This window comes from Oryza brachyantha, chromosome 4 (assembly GCF_000231095.2).
Source record: "Oryza brachyantha chromosome 4, ObraRS2, whole genome shotgun sequence".
Taxonomy (NCBI): domain Eukaryota; kingdom Viridiplantae; phylum Streptophyta; class Magnoliopsida; order Poales; family Poaceae; genus Oryza; species Oryza brachyantha.
Genome location: NC_023166.2, coordinates 17,581,836 through 17,604,566, shown reverse-complemented (window position 1 = coordinate 17,604,566; position 22,731 = coordinate 17,581,836). Strand labels below are relative to the sequence as shown.

Sequence of the window (22,731 nt, the reverse complement as noted above, 5' to 3'; positions counted from 1 at the left end):
ATATCCTTAATATAACACGCGCATATAAATATGTATTAATTAGCGTATCTCTTCTTTAAATTTGATTTATTCTAAAATCTTTACTATTTTTAATGTTTATAACTTACATGTATTGCGCTAAAACAATCTAAATGATAAGATGATTATAACTCTTTGTTAATATTTATGTTAATGACAGTTGCGTCTAACTTTTGGTTAAACTCCATACGCCGTGTAAAATGTCATCATAATAGTGATAACGGATTGATGCAGTTATTACTGTAGTAGATGATGTAGGACGGTTTCTTCTACTTGGTTAACTAAACTAGATCCTTTTGCACGTTTGCTTCCTAAACTGTTAAACGATGTGTTTTTTATGGAAACTTTATAGAAAAGTTATTTCAAAAATCATATCAACCTAATTAAAAAATCATATCAATCTAACTTTCAAGATTTTATAGCTAATTAGCTATATAGTAATTTATTGCATTGTTTTCCATACTGTTTACTTACCCAACCAAGAATAGTCGACGTTGTTGTCGATGAAGCGGTCGTGCCTGCTGATGAAGTGTGTTGCATAGATTTTATTAGTGATCATGTTTTCGTTTCTACTTATACTTATAAGTCAAAAATTAAATTTTTAATATTAAATTAAAGTAAATTTTGGTTTTTTATCATAATTTATTTTTCAGCCAAAATTCTTTTATCGCTAATAACACATATATAAAATTTTATTTATAAATTGGTTTTTATTTGCAAATATAGTAATTGTTCTTCCGTTGGAAAAGGCAACCAATCACACGTATTGTCTCGCGAGAGCGGCGAGAGGCTGCCGTGGACGGTGCGTCGATCGGTGCCCCTGTTTGCCATAGAAATCTTGATATGCACGAGATTTGCTCGTTGACAGGGAAGGGAAGCGGCTCTTGCGGGCCAAGCACTCTCAAGTCAACCGTGGGTTGTGGCCTGTGCCCCGCGAGAGGTTTCGGGACGCGTTCGGGCTGGAAGAGATAAGTTCACTTGTCCTGGCAGAGTTACTGTCATGAAAAATAATATAATACTCTTTTTATCCCAAATTAATAGTCATATAAGAGAAAACTAGAAATCTCAAATTAATTATATATAAGAGAAGATAGTCTATTATGTGTGAAAACCCTTTGGTTAACACGCACATTAAATGCTTACATGTAACTACCCAATCAGCTTTGATGTACATGCAGCTTGGGGTTTGTAACTCTAGTTTTTCAATGCTAATTAAATAGATTCTTGGTTTTTGTGCCTAGAACTTATATGATGATCAATTTGGGATGAAGGGAGTAATAGATTAGTACATGATTAATTAATTATTAATTATTAAAAAAATATAAAATAGATTAATATAATTTTTTTAAAACAACTTTTCTATAGAAAATTTAGCAGTTCGAAAAGCGTGCGAGCGAAAAATAAGGAGGTAAATTAACTTACCGGAGGCAAACGAACGTGACCTCAGTCAGTACACGGCGATGGTGCCGACGTATTTTCTTTTTGCTGCTTCTGGTTATGCTTATAAATCAAATTTTTAGTTTATACCACTGGATACGAAAATTTATATTTAAAATTCTAATATCTTAATATATAAATTAATTAGAGGTACCAAATTTTATATTAAAAAATAATACGTTCCAATATCTTCTTAAAGGATGATAAAATTTCTGCTGGTCTGAAATCGGAGCAAAACGTGTCTTGGGGCAACTAGTACATTACGGCGTGAGCTCGGTTGAATACCTGGGTATATTACCGAAAAAAGGTCCTACTCACTACAGTACTAACTGCTTTCACATCGATTCACGTCCTTTTCTTTTTCTTTTGTTTAGACTTATAAACTAATCTTTTATTGAAGTTTGATTTTAAAGGTTTTCATCATATTTTATTTTTCAGCATCACTAATTATATATATATATATTATTCATAAACTAGTTTTTGTTTGTAAATATACCCTTCGGCGACCAATCCTCAGTCAAAACATCGTATCACTCCATCCAATTGCAAACGCAATTTTCCCCAGCTATTCCTCCTGAGACATTAGGCAGAATGGTCGTGACTGATCACTGGAGGAGGAGCCTGCACCTTTTGGTGTGACAAACGAAACAGGCATGTAGCCCTTTGCGCACTTATAAAATTGATGACGGGTATATGAAGCTATGAACACGCTCGGTTGCTTGAGTTTGATCCCTGTGTAGCTGTGCATCAGCTTCAATTTCTCGTTCTGATAAGCAAGTGCACATGGTTTCCTCCACGGTTCTTGTGCAGTTCCTCCTACTCTGTTTGTTCATGCCGTCGTTCTCCTCGAGCAGTTCTTCCCAGTTCAGCCCAATCAGGTGCCCCAACAGCTCGGTTTTAATCCCATATCCTTTTACGCAGCTGCCAGGCTTTGCGGAATCATGTGGTCAAGCAGGCCCAACGATTTCGCTTGGTGTTGGTAACTACAGCGTCCTCGATATCTCCCTGCTCGAGGGGTACGTGCATGTGACTGCCCAAACCATATACTCATCCCGTTGCCCTAACAACAGCCAGAGATCGCTCGACCTCAGGAGCGCATCCTTCGTGGGCTACCAGTTCTCCGAGACGCAGAACAAGTTCACCGTCGTGGGCTGCGACGCCATGGCGATGATCAGAAACACCAGCGACCAAGATGCCAGCAGCAGCACGGCCAGCCGATACCTCGGCGGGTGCGTGTCGTTCTGCGCCTCCGAGGGAAGCATCGTCGGCGGGCAGTGCTCCGGCGTGGGATGTTGCCAGTCGTCGGTGCCCAAGGGGCTCAGGACGCTGGACCTGGAGTTCACCAGCATACGGAACCAGCTGATGCCGTCCTCGAGGTCGAGGAGCAACAGTAGCAACAGCAGCAGCAGCACATGGTGCAGCAAGGCGTTCATCGCGAAGTCGTACACGTTCTCCAGGGATGACCTGCACGGAGACGTGGGGACGGGTAACCTAACGATGGTGCTCGACTGGTATATACAGGGGAGCAGTTGCAACGAGTCACGCCGCGCTCTCAGGACCGGCTACAAGTGCATGGGGAATACTGAATGCTATGATGTGGAGGATGGTGGAACCGGAAACGGTGGGTATCGGTGCAACTGCTCTGAAGGTTTTGCTGGGAACCCGTACGTGGAGGGGCTTGGTGGATGTCAAGGTAATAAATTCAGGCCCTCATTGTTTGACGTATATATTTATAAAGAGATTTGCTTTAGTCTAATGAAAAATAGTAAAAAATATCTTGAGGTATTGGTACCCATGGTGTCAAATTGTTTCTGATCATTAGATCTAACAGTGACTTCCTGCTCAGCTAAATCCAATGGTGGGAAACGATTCAATGCATCAAGATACTTTTTGTTGAATAAATAAGATTTGCTCCGGTTTAACAAAAAGTACCTTATCAAATTATTTCTTACCATTGGATCTAGCTAAGTAGAATGTGTGTGGCTAGATACAACGATCAGAAACGATTTGGTATCACGAAGTACCGGTACCTTGAGGTATATTTTGTTACTTTTTATTGGACTGTAAAATTGCTCATAAATAAAAGATAATTTATGGATAAAATTTTTATATACGTGTTCCTTAATGATTTAAATGGGTTAAAATAAATTACAATTAAAAACTTCAAATTTAAAATTAAAAATTAAAATTTTAGTTTATAAGTAAAAACAGAAACGGAAAATAAGGCTGTCATGCTTTCCGTCGTCGATGATCTATCCCTCCTGGTTGCCAATAACTATTGGCTAGCGTGCCTTATTCAGATATCCTTTTTTGGCTTTATCTCACACTTTTGACTGTTAAGATATTGACGAATGCAAAGACGAGAAGAACCACCCCTGCACTCACAAGTGCATCAATATATTTGGTGGTTACAATTGTACATGTCCAATGGGCATGACAGGAGATGGCAAGAAGCAGGGAACTGGGTGTAAAAGAGATACATCAATGTTGTCTATTGTAGGCAAGTCACCCTCAATATTAATTTTGCTATCTCTTTTGAAACCCTTTTAATCAAAACAAACACATGAAGTAGTAGTAATTCCTTCAGGTTTCAAATGCACATTTTAGGTGGAAGCCTAGGTTTGATGGTTGTTCTCCTTGTTCTTGGCTTTTGGACTTATTGGATAGTAAAGAAGAGGAGGCTTGCAAAGCAGAAACAGCGATACTTCTTGCAGAATGGTGGTTTGTTACTGCAACAACAGATATTCGCTCACCAAGCGCCTACAAGGATATTCACTACCAGTGAGCTCGAAGATGCAACAAACAACTTTAGTGATGATCGTATTGTTGGTCGAGGTGGATATGGTACAGTGTATAAGGGGATATTATCTGATCAAACCATTGTAGCTATCAAGAAGTCAAAGCTTGTGGATCAGAGCCAAATGGAGCAATTTATCAACGAGTTGATTGTTCTCTCACAAATTGATCACAAAAATGTGGTCAAGATACTGGGCTGCTGTCTTGAGACCCAAGTACCCTTACTGGTTTATGAATTTATATCAAATGGAGCTCTGTTCTACCACCTTCATAATAGCAATTTGGTACAGATTTCATGGGAGCATCGGCTCAGGATAGCAGCTGAAACTGCATCAGCTCTCGCAAATCTACACTTAGCAAGAAAGGTGCCGATCATCCACCGGGATGTCAAGTCTGCCAATATACTAATCGATGCGAACTACACTGCAAAGGTATCGGATTTTGGAGCTTCAAGGTTAGTCCCTTCCAATCAGACACATGTAACAACCTTGGTACAAGGAACATTAGGATACTTGGACCCTGAGTATTTTTACACCAGCCAGCTAACTGACAAGAGCGATGTGTATAGTTTCGGTGTGGTTCTTGTCGAGCTACTAACTAGACAGAAACCGATATCTTATCAAAGGCAAGAGGAAGGGATAAATCTGGCTTCGCATTTCATGACACTTGCCCAGCAGAATCGACTACAGGAGATAGTGGACTGTGTCGTGGTGAAGGAAGCTGGAATGAGGCATGTTAATGTGGTGTCGCAGTTGATTCTGAAGTGTTTGAAGCTTAAAGGGGAAGAGAGGCCAAGAATGATAGAAGTAGCAATTGAACTTGAAGCGCTCAGAAGGCTAATGAAAGAACATCTGTCCCTGAAAAGTGAAAAGGCTTTGAGGGATCATATGCAATTGCTTCAGGAGGGGAGCAGTCAGGAAGAAATGCTTAACATTCAGCCATTGAAGTTGTACCACGGGGACAGTGTCGTGGATAAATCCATGGAGAGCAGCCCACTTCTGTCTATGGACCTCCCATGGTAGCGTACAACATACCAAATGATTGTTGAACCAGTGGGAGTATGAGTTTTTACAGTATGCATTCCATTTCTCTTGTTATTTCTGAAAACCATGGTTCTCTGCAAGAATTTTCAACTATTCGAGTAAATTTTCTACCAATAATTTTCAAAACTTTCAACTCAGATTCTCCAATTTGAATTGAAAAGTTATACCCAGAATTTGATATTTTCAACCCTAAATTTAAACCTTTTACTATAATTCAAAACTTTGAATTAATATTATTATTTTACTTTAGAGTTAAAAAACATTAAGTGCTACTGCCTCCGTTTCCTACCGTAAGACTTTCTAGTCTTGCCTAAATTCATTTATTGATAAATATATACATAATTTATATATGTGTCTAGATTTATTAGCATCTATATGAATAAAAGCAATGGTAGAAAGTCTAACATTATGAAACGAAGAGAGTAATAATAATTAGCGTTGATGATGATAATTATTATAACACTAAATGTGTCACTCCGCCTGTGCACAACTTAAGTCGGTGCAGCCTTAGCCAACTCTAATATTGGGCGTGTTCTCAAGTGACACATGAGACAAGTTTTTCGTTTTTTTTCCGCGTGCACACTTCCCAAAACTGTTACACGTTGTATTTTTAATATATATATTATTTAAAAAAATTAAATTAATCTATTTTTTAATTTATAAAAGCTAATACTCAATTAATCGCATCCGCAGTCATCGCAATCAACCCCGAACGAGCCCACGAACGACTATGGGCTTCACGTTCCTCGCGCTTCCCTTCTAGCCCAAGTAGAATAGATCCAACGGCCGCAAATAGTGACGCGTATTCTTGGAAGGGCCCACCTGTCCGACCTTTCTTCCTCCTCGTGAGTTCCGGCCAATATTGCTCTCCCACCGCCGCCCGCCGCCCGCCGCCGTAGGAACAAACCGCACCACAACGCGAGCAGAACAGATGGATTCGATTATCACGAAGCCCGAGGAGATTTCCGCTAATTACCACAGCGGAGCGGCCAAGCATTCCTAGCGCGCAGCGCGCATCGCGGCATCGGGGTAAGTTAAGGCATATGAGGTATATAAATCACGCTGGCTCTCCTTTTGGAATTTTCATGAGCAAACCGGGTAATAGCTGCTACCATTTGACATGAAGTTGGCTGATTTGCCCCATGGTGCTGGGCACTCACCTGTTTCCACATATCTTTAGGACATAGGAAGCCTTTGCTCGAATCAAATTTAAGGGGTAAACAACATTCACAGGACTAGGACTGCCAGTTTGGATCTGCCTTCCTTTTTAGATCAAAGGACATCCAAGCTGATATTGTTGACCGAAACAATCAAGGAATTGAACATCTGCAGAGTTCCTTTAAAATTGCAGAATGTTGGATTTTGTCAACTGAAGCATCTCTTTTTTTAGATAATGTCAAGCATCTCATTTTAATATTATAATTAGAACATCATCTTGCCAAATGAGAAGAAGCTAGTATTTCAGCTGGCAAGCTGTACCGCATAGTAGTTTCTTCTGAAGACTGCAGGCTGGAAGTAGGTTTTGGCTCACTATGTGCACTCTCTTGTTCATTAATTATCTGTACGGACTCATCGTTTCTTCTGACAGTTTGCTCCTTGGCAAATGACTCTCTTAGCCTACGCAAAACTGAAGCTACTTCTCCCATAACTGGTCGTTCTTCTCCCGTCGAATTTAAGCATCTGACTGAGAGTTGTGCAACAGCGTATATCTGCTCTTCACCTGCTTCTGCCAAAATGCGTGGCTCTATCTCCTGTAGTAGACGCCTTTCATTAAATAAAATCACAATATACATAGCTAAGTTACAGGATTCCTCTGGACTACCTACAGATATAGGCCTTTGTCTTGTCAACAGCTCTGCAAGAACTACTCCAAAGCTGTAAACGTCACTCTTCTCTGTGAGCTGGCTGCTTTGGAAATATTCAGGATCGAGATAGCCAATTGTTCCTTGAATTAGAGTTGTCACATGGGTGTGATTCAATGGGATTGATCTTGATGCACCAAAGTCTGATATTTTAGCCACCAAATTTTCATCCAACAGTATGTTGCTTGACTTAATGTCTCTATGAATGATCGGTGTAGATGTAGAGTGTAGATAGGCTAGTGCTTCTGCTGTTTCTGCAGCTATCCTCAAGCAATCTTCCCATGTTAAAGTGCTCCTGCTGTGGATGCGCTGGAAGAGTGTTCCGTTAGGTATGAACTCATAAACTAACAGTGGAACTTTTGTCTCTAGACAGCACCCCAAGAGCTTGACAACATTTGGGTGATCTATTTGTGATAAAATGGTAATCTCATTGACAAATTGCTCCACCTGGCTTTCATCAAACACGATGGACTTCTTTATGGCAACCATGGTATTATTCGGAAGAACACCCTTGTAAACCATACCACTTCCTCCGCGACCAAGGATCCGACTCTCATTATAGTTGTCAGTGGCATTTTTGAGTTCTTCGGCACTAAATATCTTCGCTGATGAGTCCTCACCTTGAGGTGTTATTGTCGAAAATCTTTGTTGCAATAGCAAGCCTCCGTTCTTCCTGAATAACTCAGCTCTCTCTTTTGCTACCTTTCTTTTCTTCATTGTCCAGTAGTAGCACATCAACGTTGTACCTAGTACAACCATAAGTGCAAGACCTACACCTGCAGACATTGGATGAGAATATCCGCAGCTCGTGTTAGTTTTCTTCCTTAGTAAATCTCTTGTGGAAGTAAAAAGGTGCAAAATAGCAAGATTTATTGGATTTTATGACCTATTGACTGTTGGACTATTTTTCTGCAGATTGTTACATCGTGAGTGGTACCGCTTTACTTGGGAGTTCTGACTTCTTTCATGCAGAAACAATATTGAGGTATTTTTTATTACAGCCTCAACACGTTTATTTAATCTTTGTTATCATTAGCTATGCCTAATCTACTTTTGCTAGCTCAGTACAATCATTAATCATAAATGCAGTCAATACACTGGTCATATATATAATGATGCTTCATGTTAGTAATGATGTCAGCATTAGTGCTATATTACAGCTCAGCAGTTTTGCAGTGGAGATTATTTTTAATCAACTGCATTAATAGTAGAGGAATGAAAAACGAAAAATGAAAATAGAAGAGAGTAAATGAATGATTTGCTGTGGAATGCCAGGTGTTGAATATGTTACCCAAAGCAGTATCTAAAGGAAATTGCCTTTTGCAGCCACTTCCCTTTTTCTGTCCATCGCCGCTCATGCCTTTCGGGCAAGTACATGTAGTGACTCCTTGTCCATCCTTGCAGTACTCCGTGTACATGCAAGGATTCTTTTCCAGGTGAGCGCACACATCTTGGCCTAATAGAATTGAAGATAAATAAATGGCATGCATTAGACCGATGTTCTCCAAATGAAAAATGATGTAGCATACTAGTGGTTCAATGTTAGATATTGTAAACAAGATTTCTAGGTCCTTCAGTTTCAGGCACACATTTCATTGGAGGAATAAAGAATTATCTTCATTGAACTAGGTAGAAATTTATTATTGAAAAAAATATTTTTCCCCTGATGGTAAGGACTGAAATTAGAATGCTCTTCTGTGCGGTGAACAATTTGCACTCTGCTGTACGGTACCTTGAGGTTGGTTTTGGGTAGTTTTGCCTGCACGAGAAAGAGAATGTTCTTGGTCAGATCATTGGTGGCATCTTTATGAGTATATTAGCATGATGGGGGGGGGGGGGGGGGGGAATCCATTTTACACCCTACGGATATTTAATTATTTACCACTACTACAGTAATACGTTTAAGGATTTGTCACCTTATGTGTGTATCATACTATCATGCCATAGATACATAGGTTGATTGCCACATTTAAGAGTGGTACATTCTTAAATATTCCCTGTACTATTACTTAAAAAAACTAAAAGTCATTCTTAAAACTTCTAAAACCATACATTATTCACCGCTCAACCTTTTCAAACTGTTCACTTTCATCTCTACGTGTGCTAAATGCAACTTGGTTTTGGTTAAGGGATAGAAAGTGAACTGCTTGGAAGGTTGTGGGGTGACGAATTTTTAATTCTTTGGAACCTTTTTATTTTTTTTAAATAGATCCTTGTAAAACTTTTTTTCAAATCTAAATTTTTAGCCACGTCAGGCGAGGGGGAGTAACAAAAAAGGATCGGGGTTGAAAATAAGTCTTTGGAGAGTTTAGTTTTAAATTTAAAATAAAAAGGTTTAAAAACAATAAAATTTAAAATAAATTTAATCTATTACTACGTTTTTCGCGCAGGATAACTAACTCACTTCTCCCTACTGCCGACCGCGGTCTAGGCCTCAGTTGTTTTCTGGTTCTTTTTTATTTTGTGGGGGCATGAGTGCATGACTTTGTTTTTTAGTAGAGATATTACATCTATTTCTTGTGAGAAGTAAATATTACAGCTAAAAGCGTGGGGAAATACCGTGCAACATGTGTATTGTTTTTTATGTTTGAAGGGTGGTCAGCTGGAAGAAATATATGAATTTGTATACAAAATCTTATAGTAAAGAGGGAGGAAATGTTCAAACACAAGAAATATTGTGGGTCAAGAAATAGTGAGAGCTCGTGTAAATAAAAATAATATAGGATGTTAGCTTTTGCCATATACTACGTTTTTTAAATGTATGTTGTTGATTTTTGGACTTGACGATTGAGCATTTGCTTTATTAATAAAAACTATGCAGGTATCATTATTATGTTGTGGCTGATTTTATTGTCTAAGGTATTTTAAGCATGACCTATATTTCTGCATATTCCACTAATTTTTAATAGAACAAATAGTGGAATGTCATCCTAAAGCTAACAATGTCATACATTTATGTGTGTGTGTGTATATATATATATATGACAATTTTTTATGTCCTGTTAGCCGGATGGTCACTAAATACACACGTAGCCACATTAAAAGGATTAGCAAAATTTGCTATAGAGCATCGAAAAAACATGTAATTAGCTGATGGACACCGTAAGATCATGAATTTACTGCAGAGCACCATAAAAATATAGTAATTAGCTGATTTCTGACCATTATTTTATTAATTTTGAAGTCAAAAATTTTAAAAATAACGAGATTACCCTCGGTAGCCAACTCATTATGTCAACTAGATCCGGTTGAACCAGATCCAGTCGGTCTCGATGCCGCACCACATCCGAACCCAAGCCTATAGGGTGACTGAGCAGGCAGTGGCGGCGGCGGCGACCTAGCTAGCTGCAGCGAGGGCAGCGGTGACCCGGCCACCGAGGGCAATCTCGTCATTTTTATATTTTTTGACCCTGAAATTAATAAAATAATGGCCGGAGTGTCTTTCAGCTAATTACTATATTTTTGTGGTGCCTTGCAACAAATTTGTAATCTTACGGTGTCCATTGGCTAATTACATATTTTTTCGATGCCCTGTAGCAAATTTTGCCAAAAGGATTGACTTCAAAATTATAATTTCCATGATGGGCCTCCTCTAATGTAGTGCCCTTAATGTGGTGGCTGACATGATTGACATCTAGAGATCCATATACCAGTCACCCAATATCAAAGGGCAGTACAGAAAATAAAACTCTTTGTTCAACATGTGAACAAAAAGTAAAATTCTGGTATGAAATGCTTGGATCAAGTAGTATTTCGGATACATATCACCTTTTTAGACGATTTAACTTCATAAGCACTTGGACGGGTCATTAGCATATATTACATCCTTTTTGCGACGGGGCATTAGCATATATTATATCCATTTCATGTTAAAAATTTTAGAGTCGTCTCTAGATTTATATAGATACTAATAACTCTAAACACAAATATATAAAATATTCATCAATCTATGGATAAATATAGATAAATATAGGTATGATCAAAACATCCTATGATAGGTAACATAGGGATCACCGTTTTGAACAGAATTCCAGGATAAGTAGAATTTTACGCAGTCCACAAATATGCGACATGTTACCGGGTGTCAAAGGCGGATCGATGCAGCCTGTCCCTGTCTTGTAACCATCGCCAACCATGCCCCGGGGGCAGGTGCAAGTATAACCTCCGTCAGTGTTATGACAGATGGGCAAACTGCTGCAGTTGTTGCTACCGACGTCCCGGCATTCGTTGATATCTTCATAAACAGGGCGAAGCTTCATTCAGAAAGCAGGACACAATTTTACTCATAGCCAACACGTTAGATTCTATGAATAATTGGCTGATTAAACTCTGCCGTGATCCAATCAGAAAAATGCTGTGACAAACCTTTCCCGCTTGTACTCCAACGCTTGGAGAAAACAATAACAGTTCTAAACCAGTGCATGGCCTGAGAGCAAAGCAAATAATATATGTGGAGGAATACTATTTCCTTTTTTTTCCCCTTACCCTACACATGTTTAATCTCTGTGATGTATGAAGCACGGCCTTCGTCTCAAAATATAAACATTTGTACGATTTCAATATCATACTATATAAGTATTTCCAATAAGCACTACCTAGCATATTAATTATTTTTCATTTAAAATTATTTCAATTACATCATCACCTGCACTTATGATTATTCACTCTTATTTAATATAAGCACCACCATATTGTTTTCTTCTCAACATTATTTTTGGCTAAATTTTATACTGATCCTTATATTTTACTACCTACGTCCCATAATAACTTTATTTTTCGTTTTTTCGTATCTAACGTTTGACCATTCGTCTTATTTGAAAATTTTATACAAAAATTTAAAAAAATTAGTCATGCATAAAGTAATATTCATGTTTTATCAGCTAGTAAGAACAAAAATATTAATCGTAAAAAATTTTAAATAAAACGAAGAGTAGACATTGTATTAAAAAACTGAAAAATAATGTTATTTTAGGACGGAAGCAAGGAAAACGGAAGCGCTATTTACCTGTGCACCCGTTTTGCTCGTATGGGTTGCCGTCGTACCCTGCGTTGCATCTGCAGCGATAGCCCGCTCCGCCGGGCACGTCGATGCACGTGCTCATGCTGCCGCACTGGTACTGTGCCGCGAGGAGCAGACTCTGCTCGCAGTTGCTGCCCGGAATCGCCCAATCCAAGACCATCCTGCGGTAACCGGGCGGTACTAGCGCCTCTTTCAGTGGCATCTTCCTGGAACTACCGGCGCCGGTGAAGACTTGCTCTTCTTGGTCGAGGAAGAAGACGGCGCTGCAGGTGCTGGCCTCCTCGCCGGAGACATGCCGTGATGGCCATGAACTGCTGAACGTCAAGGTGAATTCCTTCGCGCCATCCATCAGCATGTCGGCCTTGCAGCAGGCCAGATTGCACGAGCCGTTGATGATGCTGTCAGAGCTTCCGTTGCACCAGGTTCCGCAAGTCGTTGGTTGCGGATCACCAGATTCACCACCCGACGAGTTCGTGAAGTAAGCGACGAACCTGTAGTTGCAGCCGGTGGCGACGAGTGCGTTGCGCTTGGAAAAGGAGAAGGGCGTGGATTCCAGGTTCATCGCGCCGATTCCGGTGGTCTGCGTCGGCCTGCCGCCGCGGTCGTAGCATGTCTGTTTGATGGGGCCTGCAAGTATGGTGATGTAGGATTCGGGCACCGACACCTCGTCGATTATGTACCTATGCTCGCCGATCTGGAGCATGGCCTCGTTGTTTGGCCCGCATGTTACCACGAACCCGGGGGGAGGGGGAGAGGCGCCTGATCTTTCGCCGAAGGGAAAGGGGACGTCCTCGCACGTCAGGTTCATCTGCAGCGGCGAGTTTGGTAGCGGCGGCAGCGCCATGCTCCGGGAGAGCGCGGCGTGAGGCATCGCCGACAAGACGGCGAGAGCGAGGGCGAGCGCCAGTGGGCCGAGAGGCCGTGAAGCCACAGCAGCCGCCGGTGGAGTGGCTGGAAAGCTTGCTCGTCTGCACACCACCATGTCGCCTATGCTAACTGTACTTCTCTCTGTTGCATATGCACTGCAGAGGTGATTGGGAAGGGCGGAAAGCGGAGGAGGGGTGAGTCAATTGGTCGTCAACGTGCTAATCTTCTTGTAGGTCGTTCTCCGGTTCACCAGGTAAGGCTTTCTAACGTTACCTTGTAAAAGCTAATAAATATAGATATATATGATCTCCGTCCTAAAATAAACGATTTTCTGTGTTTTTTTAAGAAATTTTGACTCTTGATCTTATTTGAAATTTTTTATGATTAATATTTTTATTGTTACTACATGATAAAATAGTACTTTATGTGTGACTAATTTTTTTAAATCCTCTTTTTTTGACGGAGCAGTATATTATATCTATTAATAGATAGAAAAACTTGGAGTCTATGAGTTGCTTGAGTTTGGCCTTAACGATCTACGTATTTTATTTATAAATCAAAATTTAAATTTTTAGACGATTTGGGTTTTTTATAGTTGCCTTTTCTTTCCGCTTTCGTTTTTATATCGCTAAGAACACGGATAGAAGTGTTTTATTTATAAATTATTTTTTATTTATAAATTTTTTTTTTGGTTTTTTGGCCAAAAAGGTGAAACAACGACCCCTTGACAAGCTCGAGCCTACATTCACTATGATGTGACATTGTGGCCGCAAGGAGTACCATAGCTTGTCTTAATCTTAACTATTTCAGTGGAGCTATATTTTTTTTCTTTCCAATTATGCAGTCTTTCAAAGTTTTCTATAAGATTTTCACTCAAGAAATATAAAAGGATTTCGTAGCCCAGTAGATAAGGTTCCAATGTATAGAACCGTAGATCCTATGTTTGGAACCCACTCAGGCCTTATTTTTGCCGTTTACCTTCCTACCATTTGATTTATTTAATTTTCCTATTATATTCTGATTTTTTTTGCTATATTCTGATTTACTTTTTGTCATTCATATACAATACAAATCTACGATCAATAAAATAGAGACACAATTTGCCTTTAATTTTTTTAAAAAGGAAACCAAGTAGAAATACAATTAATAACAAAAATAAAATCACAATAGTACTATAATTTCGTTTCTATTTTTTTTAAAAAATAAAACAAACTGATGTTTTGCCTGAATATGACATAAAATTCACATGCAATTCGTATTTTAGTCCCAACGCAATATCGCCGCTCATCACCATTCATTCTAATAAAAAAAACTAAACAAATTAGAAATTAAAAGAATGTTACTAGCAGTCGTCATTGTGCATTAGTTTGAAATTGAATATTTGAGTCAATATAGTTTTGATTCTTTTTTGCCTTTTATATGCAATACAAATCTACAATCATGTTTTTTTACCTGCTAGCGCAGTTTTGATTTATTTCATTTTTGGCTTTTCTATCTAACACAAATCTACAATCCGTAATCAGTAAAGTGAGAACACAATTTACCTTTATTTTTTAAAAAAGGAATTAAAGTAGAAATACAATTAACAACAAAAATGAAATCACAGCAGCGTTAATATTCTATTTCTATTTTCTTTGAAAAGAAAACAAGCGGATGTTTCACCTGAAAAGGACGTAAAATTCACTACAATTTGGATTTCCGTACTAACCCGACACCACCACCACTCGCCACCGCTCACTGTAATAAAAAAATTAAAAATTAAAATTAAAATTTTCTTATTAGCCGTCACTATGTGTTGTTTAAAATTAAATATTTGCATCAAATAAAAAATAAAAGAAGTATGACTCAAGGAACTTGGATGAAAATGTCATAACAGGGTTTATGCGTGTCTCTATCTTTCTTTGTCGTTAAAAACAACCCATTTTATTTAATTTATTTATAATATTGATCATAATTTACTACTCTGAATTATAAGCTCTCTGATGCTTTCTAAATCAATTGTATATTGATTATATTTTACTATTCGAACTCAACGTATAATTAAATTGATCCGGTATAAAGCACGAGCATTTTTTAAAGTAGTCCTGTATACGGTATATCACAAGCCGGTTGCGAAGACAAGGACCTCCATTGTCTAGAAAAAGAGTAATAGCATGGAAAACATGGTAGGTGCTGGTGAACCACTCAATGTGTAAGGCCGAAATCTATGATAACCCCACCCAGACTAATAATAGCCTAATATGCCAAAAAATAAAGGGAGGAAATGGCACTTCACTAGGCCCACCGCCGTTGGCCTGTTACGGAACTTTTTTTTTATTTTTGACTTGAGTTACGGAACCATTTGAGCTCACTCCCATCTCAGCATACAGATCATTTGTCACTACTATGTATGCAGTACTCGGGACACGTCACACAACGGCTGCCCTTCGGAGAAGGGCACTCCCAACATGGGACTATCAGACTATGGTGCGCCACCTGTTTCAGTTTTGTGGTCATTGTCGTCCCGTAAAAGTGTCCCTTTTTTCCTCAGTGATGCTGGAGTCATCAAGTGTTTTGCGAAGTGATGCAGATGTTTACCCTGATATAAATATAACGAAGCAACCATAACCACTGTGCCATTGCTATACGGGCAGATGCAGAAGTAGAGCGTGATGTGAATATGATGAAGCAACCATAACCACTACTGATACATGTCTGCATGGATGGGCACACCAAAAAATCGAGCAAAAATAGTAGGCTCCGGCGGGCACACTCATGGGCCTAATCTGAAAAAGGAGACGGTGAGTAGTAAGGCCCAGCTTTCACGTTGCAGCCCTCCCGATTGGGTAGATCCCGCAGGAAACCCACCGAACGTGTATTCTGAGAAGGGGCCCACCTGTCTGACCTTTCTTCCTCCTCGTGAGCTCCGGCCGGGCTCGCCCTCCCACCGCCCCGCCGCCCGCCGCCCGCCGCCCGCCGCCGTGGGCCGTGGCACAAAACACACCAGCACGCGAGCGGAAGAGATGGATCCGAGTAACCGACCTTTAAGCCCGAGGGGATTTCCTCCAAGTACAAGGTCGGAGCGGCTAAGCAGTCGAAAGCGCGCCGCGCTCATCAGTGGAAGCATGAGGTATGAACTGCTCTGGCTCTCCTTTGGATTTTTCATGGGTAAACCAGGTAATAAAAGCCAGCAACGCACGCACGCATAAAAAGTTGATTTTGCTGACCTAAACACAAAAGAGTTACATAGTTCCCTAAGTTGTCAATCGGCGAGTCTGATTATTGTGTTGTAATAAGAAATTAAGAACATCATCTGGCCAAATTAGAAGGTAGTATTTCGGCCGGCATGCTGTACTGCGTGGTTTCTTCCGAAGATTGCAAGCTGGAAATCGGTCTTGCCTCACCATGTGTAGTTTGTACACTCACTTGTTCATTAATCATCTGCATTGAATCGTCGCTTCTTCTGCTAGTTTGCTCCTCGATGAATGATTCTCTTAGCTCGTGTAAGACTGAAGCCACTTCCCTCATAGCTGGGCGTTCTTCTCCCTTCAAGTTTAAGCATCTGACGGAGAGCTGCGCAACAGCATATATCTGCTCTTCGCCTGCTTCTGCCAGAATGCGTGGCTCTATCTCCTCTAGTAGGCGCCTTTCATTGAATAAAATCACAATATACATGGCTAGGTTACAGGATTCCTCCGGCCTGCTTGCAGAAATTGGTTTCTGCCTTGTCAATAGCTCTGCAAGAACCACTCCAAAGCTGTAAACGTCACTCTTCTTTGTGAGCTTGCCGCTTTGGAAATATTCAGGGTCAAGATAACCGATTGTTCCTTGAATTAGAGTTGTTACATGGGTTTGATCGAATGGGACTGATCTTGATGCACCGAAGTCTGATATTTTAGCCACGAAATTCTCATCCAACAGTATGTTGCTTGACTTAATGTCTCTGTGAATGATTGGTGTAGAAGATGTAGAGTGTAGATATGCAAGTGCTTCTGCTGTTTCTTCAGCTATCCTTAAGCAATCTTCCCATGTTAAAGAACTCCTATTATGGATGTGCTGGAAGAGCGTTCCATTAGGTATGAACTCATAAACTAACAGTGGAACTTTTGTCTCTAGACAGCATCCCAAAAGCTTGACAACGTTTGGGTGATCGATCTGTGATAATATGGTGATCTCATTGACAAATTGATCCACCTGGCTTTCATCAAACAAGATGGACTTCTTTATGGCAACCACGGTATTATTCGGAAGGACACCCTTGTAAACCATACCACTTCCTCCTCGGCCAAGGATGCGACTCTCATTATAGTTGTCCGTGGCAGTCTTGAGTTCTTCAGCACTAAATATCTTCGCTGATGAGTCCTCACCTTGAGATGTGATCATCGAAAATCTTTGCTGCAGTAGCAAGCCTCCATTCTTCCTGAACAACTCTGCTCTCTTTTTTGCCACCTTTCTTTTCTTCACTGTCCAGTAGTAGCACATCAATGTTGTACCAAGTGCAACCATAAAGGCAAGGCCTACACCTGCAGAATTGGACGAGAATATCCGCGTCTTGTGTTAGTTTTCTTCCTAAATAAATCTCTTGAGGGAGTAAAAGAGTGTCAAATTACGAGTGACGTTAGGATTTTATGACCGATTGACTATTTTTCTGTAGACTGACATCATGGGTGGTGGTACTTACTTGCGAGGTATGAGTTCTAACATTTTTAATATTACGGTATTTTACAGCCTCGGTATTTAATCTTTATTATCATTAGAGCATCTCCAGTAGATAAGTTATCTCGTCAGTCACTCTAAAAATAGAGAATGAAGAGTCAAAGTTGAGCTCTGGGCTAGCATTCATCACATCTTCTATTTTTTTAATACCATCAATATTATGAGAGAAAAATCCATATTTAAATGCTCTCTCTCAATCCTCCAAACAGATATGTAGGATATTATATATAAATGATCTGCTGGAGTAAAAAAAGATACGAAGGATAAAATTATTTTAAATGATCATCCAAATAAAGATATGGATGACCAAATTTAGATGAGTTATTAAGGATTTTGTTAGTTATGTCTAATCATGAATGCAGTCAATACACTAGTCATATATGCTCAGCAGTTTTGCAATTAATGGAGATTTGTTATCAACTGCATTAGGTATGAAAAACGAAAATAGAAGAGAGCAAATGAATGATCTGGTGTGGAATGCCAGGTATTGAGTATGTTACCCAAAGCAGTATCCGAAGGAAAGTCCCTTTTGCAGCCACTTCCGTCCTGCCGTCCATCGCCGCTCATGCCTTTGGGGCAATTACATGAAGTCACTCCTTTTTCGTCCTTGCAATACGATTTGTGCATGCAAGGATTCTTTTCCGGGTGAGCACACACATCTTGACCTAATAGTATTGAAGATGCATAGTAAATGGCACGCACTAGAAGTAGATACATAGTAAATGGTACGCATTAGACACACTTTCTCCAAATGAAAAATGATGTAGCGTGCTAGTGGTTCAATGTTAAATGTTGTAAAGAGGTTTTCAAGGTCCTTCAGCTTAAGGTGCATATTTCTTTGGAGGAATAAAGAATTATGGTCATTGAACTAGATGAAAAATCATTATTGAAAAAATCCTTTTTTCCCCCTGATTGTAAAGACTGCGGTTAGAATGCTCTTCTATGCAGTGAACAATTTGCATTCTTTCATACCTTGCGGTTGGTTTTGGGTAGTGTTGCCTGGATGAGAAAGAGAATGTTGGTCAGATCGCTGGCATTGTTATGAGTATACTAGCAAGGGAAGAATCCATTTTACACCTATGTACTATTACTTAACAGGCTAAGGTACTATTACTTAACAGCCTATGGGGATTGTTTGGTTTCTTTCATGAAAAAAGTCAAGCAACATATTTGCATATGAAAAATAATTTGTGAAATTTTTTATATACATGTTCTTAGACATATAAAAGCAAAGATGTATACGATGAAAAAAGCTCAAAATTAACTCTAAATTTAAAGTTGAAAAGTTAAATTTTAGCTTATAAGCATAAGCAGAAGTGAAAAGGTAAGTCGTAAAAGTCATATATTGTTCACCTCTCAAATTTTTGAAACCATTCACTCTTTTTTTTTGAAAATTATAAGGTTGTCATTATACTTTTGCTTAATTTGATACATGTCATACTGACCAACGTATCATTAACTTATGCGGGCTATATATATCATTAAGATACCAATAGTATATCTCTAATTTTTTAAAATTATAATAACATTTTTATAAATTTCTCTTTTTTTTCGTCTGAAGCCCTAGCCGCTAGCGCCTCGAACCCCAACCCCATCTACCTTGCCTGCCGCCGGAGCTCGCAAAAAAAAGTACGAAGTAAAACTCTGGCATGAGATGGTTGGATCAAGTAGTAGTTCGGCTACGTATCACTTTTTGAGACGGATTCATTTGATAAGCAACGTGACCGACGGGGCATTAGGCTACCTCCATTAATAGAGAAGCATTCTAAAAGACAACGTTTCTAATGGTCTAACTTTTAGCAAGTAGCTTATAATACAAATGACCCTACAAGTTATTCTTACTTACATTAAAATATGTGCGTTATACGAGAGACTGTCTCTCGATTAAGAGATAGTTTTTATGTCTGTTCTATTAAAAAATTATATAGTACATCTTATAGATAGTTTATAGACATCTATTGGAAGTGGCCTTATGAGACAGTAATTAATACGGTTTTGAACAGAATTCTAGGATAAGTAGAATTTTATTCAGTCCAGAAATATGTGACATGTTACCGGGTGTCATTGTCATAGGCGGATCGACGCAGCCTGTCCCTGTCCTGTACCCATCGCCAACCATGCCCCGGGGGCAAGAGCAAGCGTAACCTCCGTCAGTGTTATTACAGATCATGCTGCAGTTGTTGCTACCGACGTCCCGGCATTCGTTGATATCTTCATAAATAGGGCGAAGCTTCATTCAGAAAGCAGAACACAATTTTATTCATAGCCAACACGTTAGAATTCTATGAATAATTGGCTGATTAAACTCTGCCGTGATCCAATCAGAAAAATGCTGTGACAAACCTTTCCCGCTTGTTTTCCAACACTTAAAGAAAACAATAACAGTTTTAAAGCAGTGCATGTCCTGGGAGCAAAGCAAATAATAGATGTGAGGAATACTATTTCCTATTACCTTATGCAACATGTTTAATCTCTGTGATATATGAAGCACGAAATTCGTTTCAAAATATAAGCATTTATATGATTTCAGTATCATATAATATAAGTATTTCCAATACAGCACTACCTAGCATATTAATTATTTTTCATTTAAAATCATTTCCATTACATCATCACCTGCACTTAGCATCGTTCATTTTTTATTTAACGAGCTTCTTTTCTATCCTTAATAAGATACAAAAGGTATCACTGTTTTCTAATTTGGTATCTTCTAGTATCTAAGGTACAAAAGGTACCAAATTTTACATAGAAAATAATGATACATCTTGATAACTTTTTAAGAATGGTAAAATTACTCTTATTTAATAAGTACCACCATATTGTTTTCTTCTCAACATTATTTTCGGCTAAATAATATACTGGTCCTTATATTTTAAAACGGAAGCGCTATTTACCTGTGCACCCGTTTTGCTCGTATGGGTTGCCGTCGTACCCTGCGTTGCATCTGCAGCGATAGCCCGCTCCGCCGGGCACGTCGATGCACGTGCTCATGCTGCTGCACTGGTACTGTGCCGCGAGGAGCAGACTCTGCTCGCAGTTGTTGCCCGGAATCGCCCAATCCAAGACCATCCTGCGGTGACCGGGCGGTACTAGCGCCTCTTTCAGTGGCATCTTCCTGGAACTACCGGCGCCGGTGAAGACTTGCTCATCTTGGTCGAGGAAGAAGACGGCGCTGCAGGTGCTGGCCTCCTCGCCGGAGACATGCCGTGATGGCCATGAACTGTTGAACGTCAAGGCGAATTCCTTCGCTCCATCCGTCAGCATCCCGGCCTTGCAGCAGCCCAGATTGGCGCACGAGCCGTTGATGATGCTGTCAGAGCTTCCGTTGCACCAGGTTCCGCAAGTCACGGTCGTGGGCTGCGCATCACCACCCGACGAGCTCCTGAAGTAAGCGACGAACCAGTAGTTGCAGCCGGTGCCGACGAGTGCGTTGCGCTTGGAAAAGGAGAAGGGCGTGGCCTCCAGGTTCATCGCGCCGATTCCGGTGATCTGCGTCGGCCTGCCGCTGCGGTCGTAGCACGCCTGTTTGATGGGGCCTGCAAGTATGGTGATGTAGGATTCCATCACCGACACCTCGTCGATTTTGTGTCTATGCTTGCCGATCCGGAGCATGGCCTCGTTGTTTGGCCCGCATGTTACCACGAACCCGGCCGGGGCAGGCTTCCCTCTTAAGCCGGAGGGATAAGGGATGTTGTGGCAATTAAGTTTCATCTGCAGCTGCGAGTTTGCCGGCAGCGGCGGGAGCACCAGCCTCGGTTCCTTGGGGAGCGCGACGCGAGGCATCGCCGAGAAGACGGCGAGCGTCAGCACCAGCGGGCCGAGAGGCCATGCTGCTGCTGCTGGTATGCTTGCTCTCATGCGCAGCATGTCGCCTACTCGCCTCTTCTTCTTGTTCTCGACGGTGCATGCACCGGCCAGCGCCGAGAGGAGCTAGGCAGGAGGGAGACGTGGTGATGAGTTTGTTTGATCTCGGCTAGCCACTGAGCTCAAGCTCAAACGTCCTACACTATGCAAGACACTAATTGCGTATATATCTTCCGCATCATTACAAAAACTTTTCACGGGGCATGCATGATGTTTAATAGTTGGCCCAAGAAACAATTTGTAGTTATTTTTTATCCCACGAAATGAATTTATTTCTCCTCTTTTGTTTCTTTTAACTAATACTTAGAAATTACTACTCTCTTCAAACATTCACAGAACTACATGTTTCATCAATCACTTTATATCCAAATTTCTCCTAACATAAGCCTGCTCACCAGAAACACAGCTCATTAGTCGATCCAACTTAAGCCTGCTCACCAGAAACACAGTTACACAGCTCATTTCCGTTTCACCGGAGCCAGGCTGTACATCGCCTCGTCTACTGGACAAGCCAAGATCCAGTACAAGTGCAGGCAGCTAACCGAATTACCGAACAGTGCAACGGGGCTTTGTGCGCTTTTGCGCCTTTATTATGGTATAGCAGCATCACTGTCAGTTTAGCACTCAGAAGGAACATATCAAAATACCATACTGTTCCACAACCGGTTAAGATGAAGACATCCATTGTCTTCGGAGAAAAAGTAGTAAGACGAAAGACTTTGTTGGTTGGGTCAATTGCTCAATGCAAAAGTTTTAAATCCATAATAACTTAGTGCATGTACGAGATAATAATATTATATATATATCCACGTCATATTAATCATCCTAGGTGTTATTATTAACTAAAGAAAAACTTGAACGTTGTCTGCCATCTATTCATTCGTCTGCTGCTTGGACACGTGCTCCCAAGCTGCATGTAATCTTTTTTAAGAAAATTTTATGCATTGGTTATATGCAACTAATACAAAATATAAAAAAAATGTATTAAATATTATGCTGATAACTAACTAGACAACTCATCGTACAACTTTTCTACTTACATGCCCATGTATATTAAATAAACAACAGTTGTACACATTGTTATACATGTCCTTATGTTTACAGGTGAGTGAAGAAAAATATGCAGAAG

At 40.1% G+C, this 22,731-nt stretch overlaps 3 protein-coding genes and 1 long non-coding RNA gene across 4 annotated transcripts; 2 read left to right on the top strand and 2 right to left on the bottom strand.

Moving 5' to 3' along the window:
- The first annotated feature begins 2,184 nt into the window (after nucleotides 1–2,184).
- LOC102705902 (wall-associated receptor kinase 2-like) lies at nucleotides 2,185–5,387 on the top strand. Its single transcript, XM_040523287.1, has 3 exons — nucleotides 2,185–3,148; nucleotides 3,797–3,955; nucleotides 4,063–5,387. Exons 1-3 carry the CDS (start codon nucleotides 2,239–2,241, stop codon nucleotides 5,271–5,273), a joined length of 2,280 nt encoding a protein of 759 aa, XP_040379221.1. The 5' UTR covers nucleotides 2,185–2,238; the 3' UTR covers nucleotides 5,274–5,387.
- A 744-nt stretch (nucleotides 5,388–6,131) lies between these two features.
- On the top strand, nucleotides 6,132–8,571 carry LOC107304141. Its single transcript, XR_001550172.2, has 3 exons — nucleotides 6,132–6,323; nucleotides 8,072–8,141; nucleotides 8,483–8,571. It is a non-coding gene; the product is annotated as an uncharacterized LOC107304141 (long non-coding RNA).
- LOC102703579 (wall-associated receptor kinase-like 1) lies at nucleotides 6,387–13,227 on the bottom strand. Its single transcript, XM_015836771.2, has 5 exons — nucleotides 12,162–13,227; nucleotides 11,235–11,390; nucleotides 8,889–8,915; nucleotides 8,448–8,612; nucleotides 6,387–7,932 (listed from the first exon to the last, which is right to left on the bottom strand). Exons 1-5 carry the CDS (start codon nucleotides 13,156–13,158, stop codon nucleotides 6,725–6,727), a joined length of 2,553 nt encoding a protein of 850 aa, XP_015692257.2. The 5' UTR covers nucleotides 13,159–13,227; the 3' UTR covers nucleotides 6,387–6,724.
- A 2,924-nt stretch (nucleotides 13,228–16,151) lies between these two features.
- On the bottom strand, nucleotides 16,152–21,603 carry LOC102703304 (wall-associated receptor kinase 3-like). The gene is made up of 4 exons (XM_006653664.3): nucleotides 20,633–21,603; nucleotides 19,794–19,949; nucleotides 18,239–18,403; nucleotides 16,152–17,545 (listed from the first exon to the last, which is right to left on the bottom strand). Exons 1-4 carry the CDS (start codon nucleotides 21,594–21,596, stop codon nucleotides 16,332–16,334), a joined length of 2,499 nt encoding a protein of 832 aa, XP_006653727.2. The 5' UTR covers nucleotides 21,597–21,603; the 3' UTR covers nucleotides 16,152–16,331.
- Nucleotides 21,604–22,731: the final 1,128 nt, after the last annotated feature.

Bases quoted from the DNA above. Each gene is read 5' to 3' on its own strand.
- LOC102705902 (XM_040523287.1), top strand. From the start codon at position 2,239: ATGGTTTCCTCCACGGTTCTTGTGCAGTTCCTCCTACTCTGTTTGTTC. The intron at 3,149-3,796 runs GTAATAAATTCA...TTGACTGTTAAG, and splicing joins GGGGCTTGGTGGATGTCAAG to ATATTGACGAATGCAAAGAC. The intron at 3,956-4,062 runs GCAAGTCACCCT...TGCACATTTTAG, and splicing joins ATCAATGTTGTCTATTGTAG to GTGGAAGCCTAGGTTTGATG.
- LOC102703304 (XM_006653664.3), bottom strand. From the start codon at position 21,596: ATGAGAGCAAGCATACCAGCAGCAGCAGCATGGCCTCTCGGCCCGCTG. The intron at 19,950-20,632 runs GTAAATAGCGCT...CTATTTATGAAG, and splicing joins CGAGCAAAACGGGTGCACAG to ATATCAACGAATGCCGGGAC. The intron at 17,546-18,238 runs GTAACATACTCA...CCAATTCTGCAG, and splicing joins TCCTTCGGATACTGCTTTGG to GTGTAGGCCTTGCCTTTATG.
- LOC102703579 (XM_015836771.2), bottom strand. From the start codon at position 13,158: ATGGTGGTGTGCAGACGAGCAAGCTTTCCAGCCACTCCACCGGCGGCT. The intron at 11,391-12,161 runs GTAAATAGCGCT...CTGTTTATGAAG, and splicing joins CGAGCAAAACGGGTGCACAG to ATATCAACGAATGCCGGGAC. The intron at 7,933-8,447 runs GTAACATATTCA...CAATGTCTGCAG, and splicing joins TCCTTTAGATACTGCTTTGG to GTGTAGGTCTTGCACTTATG.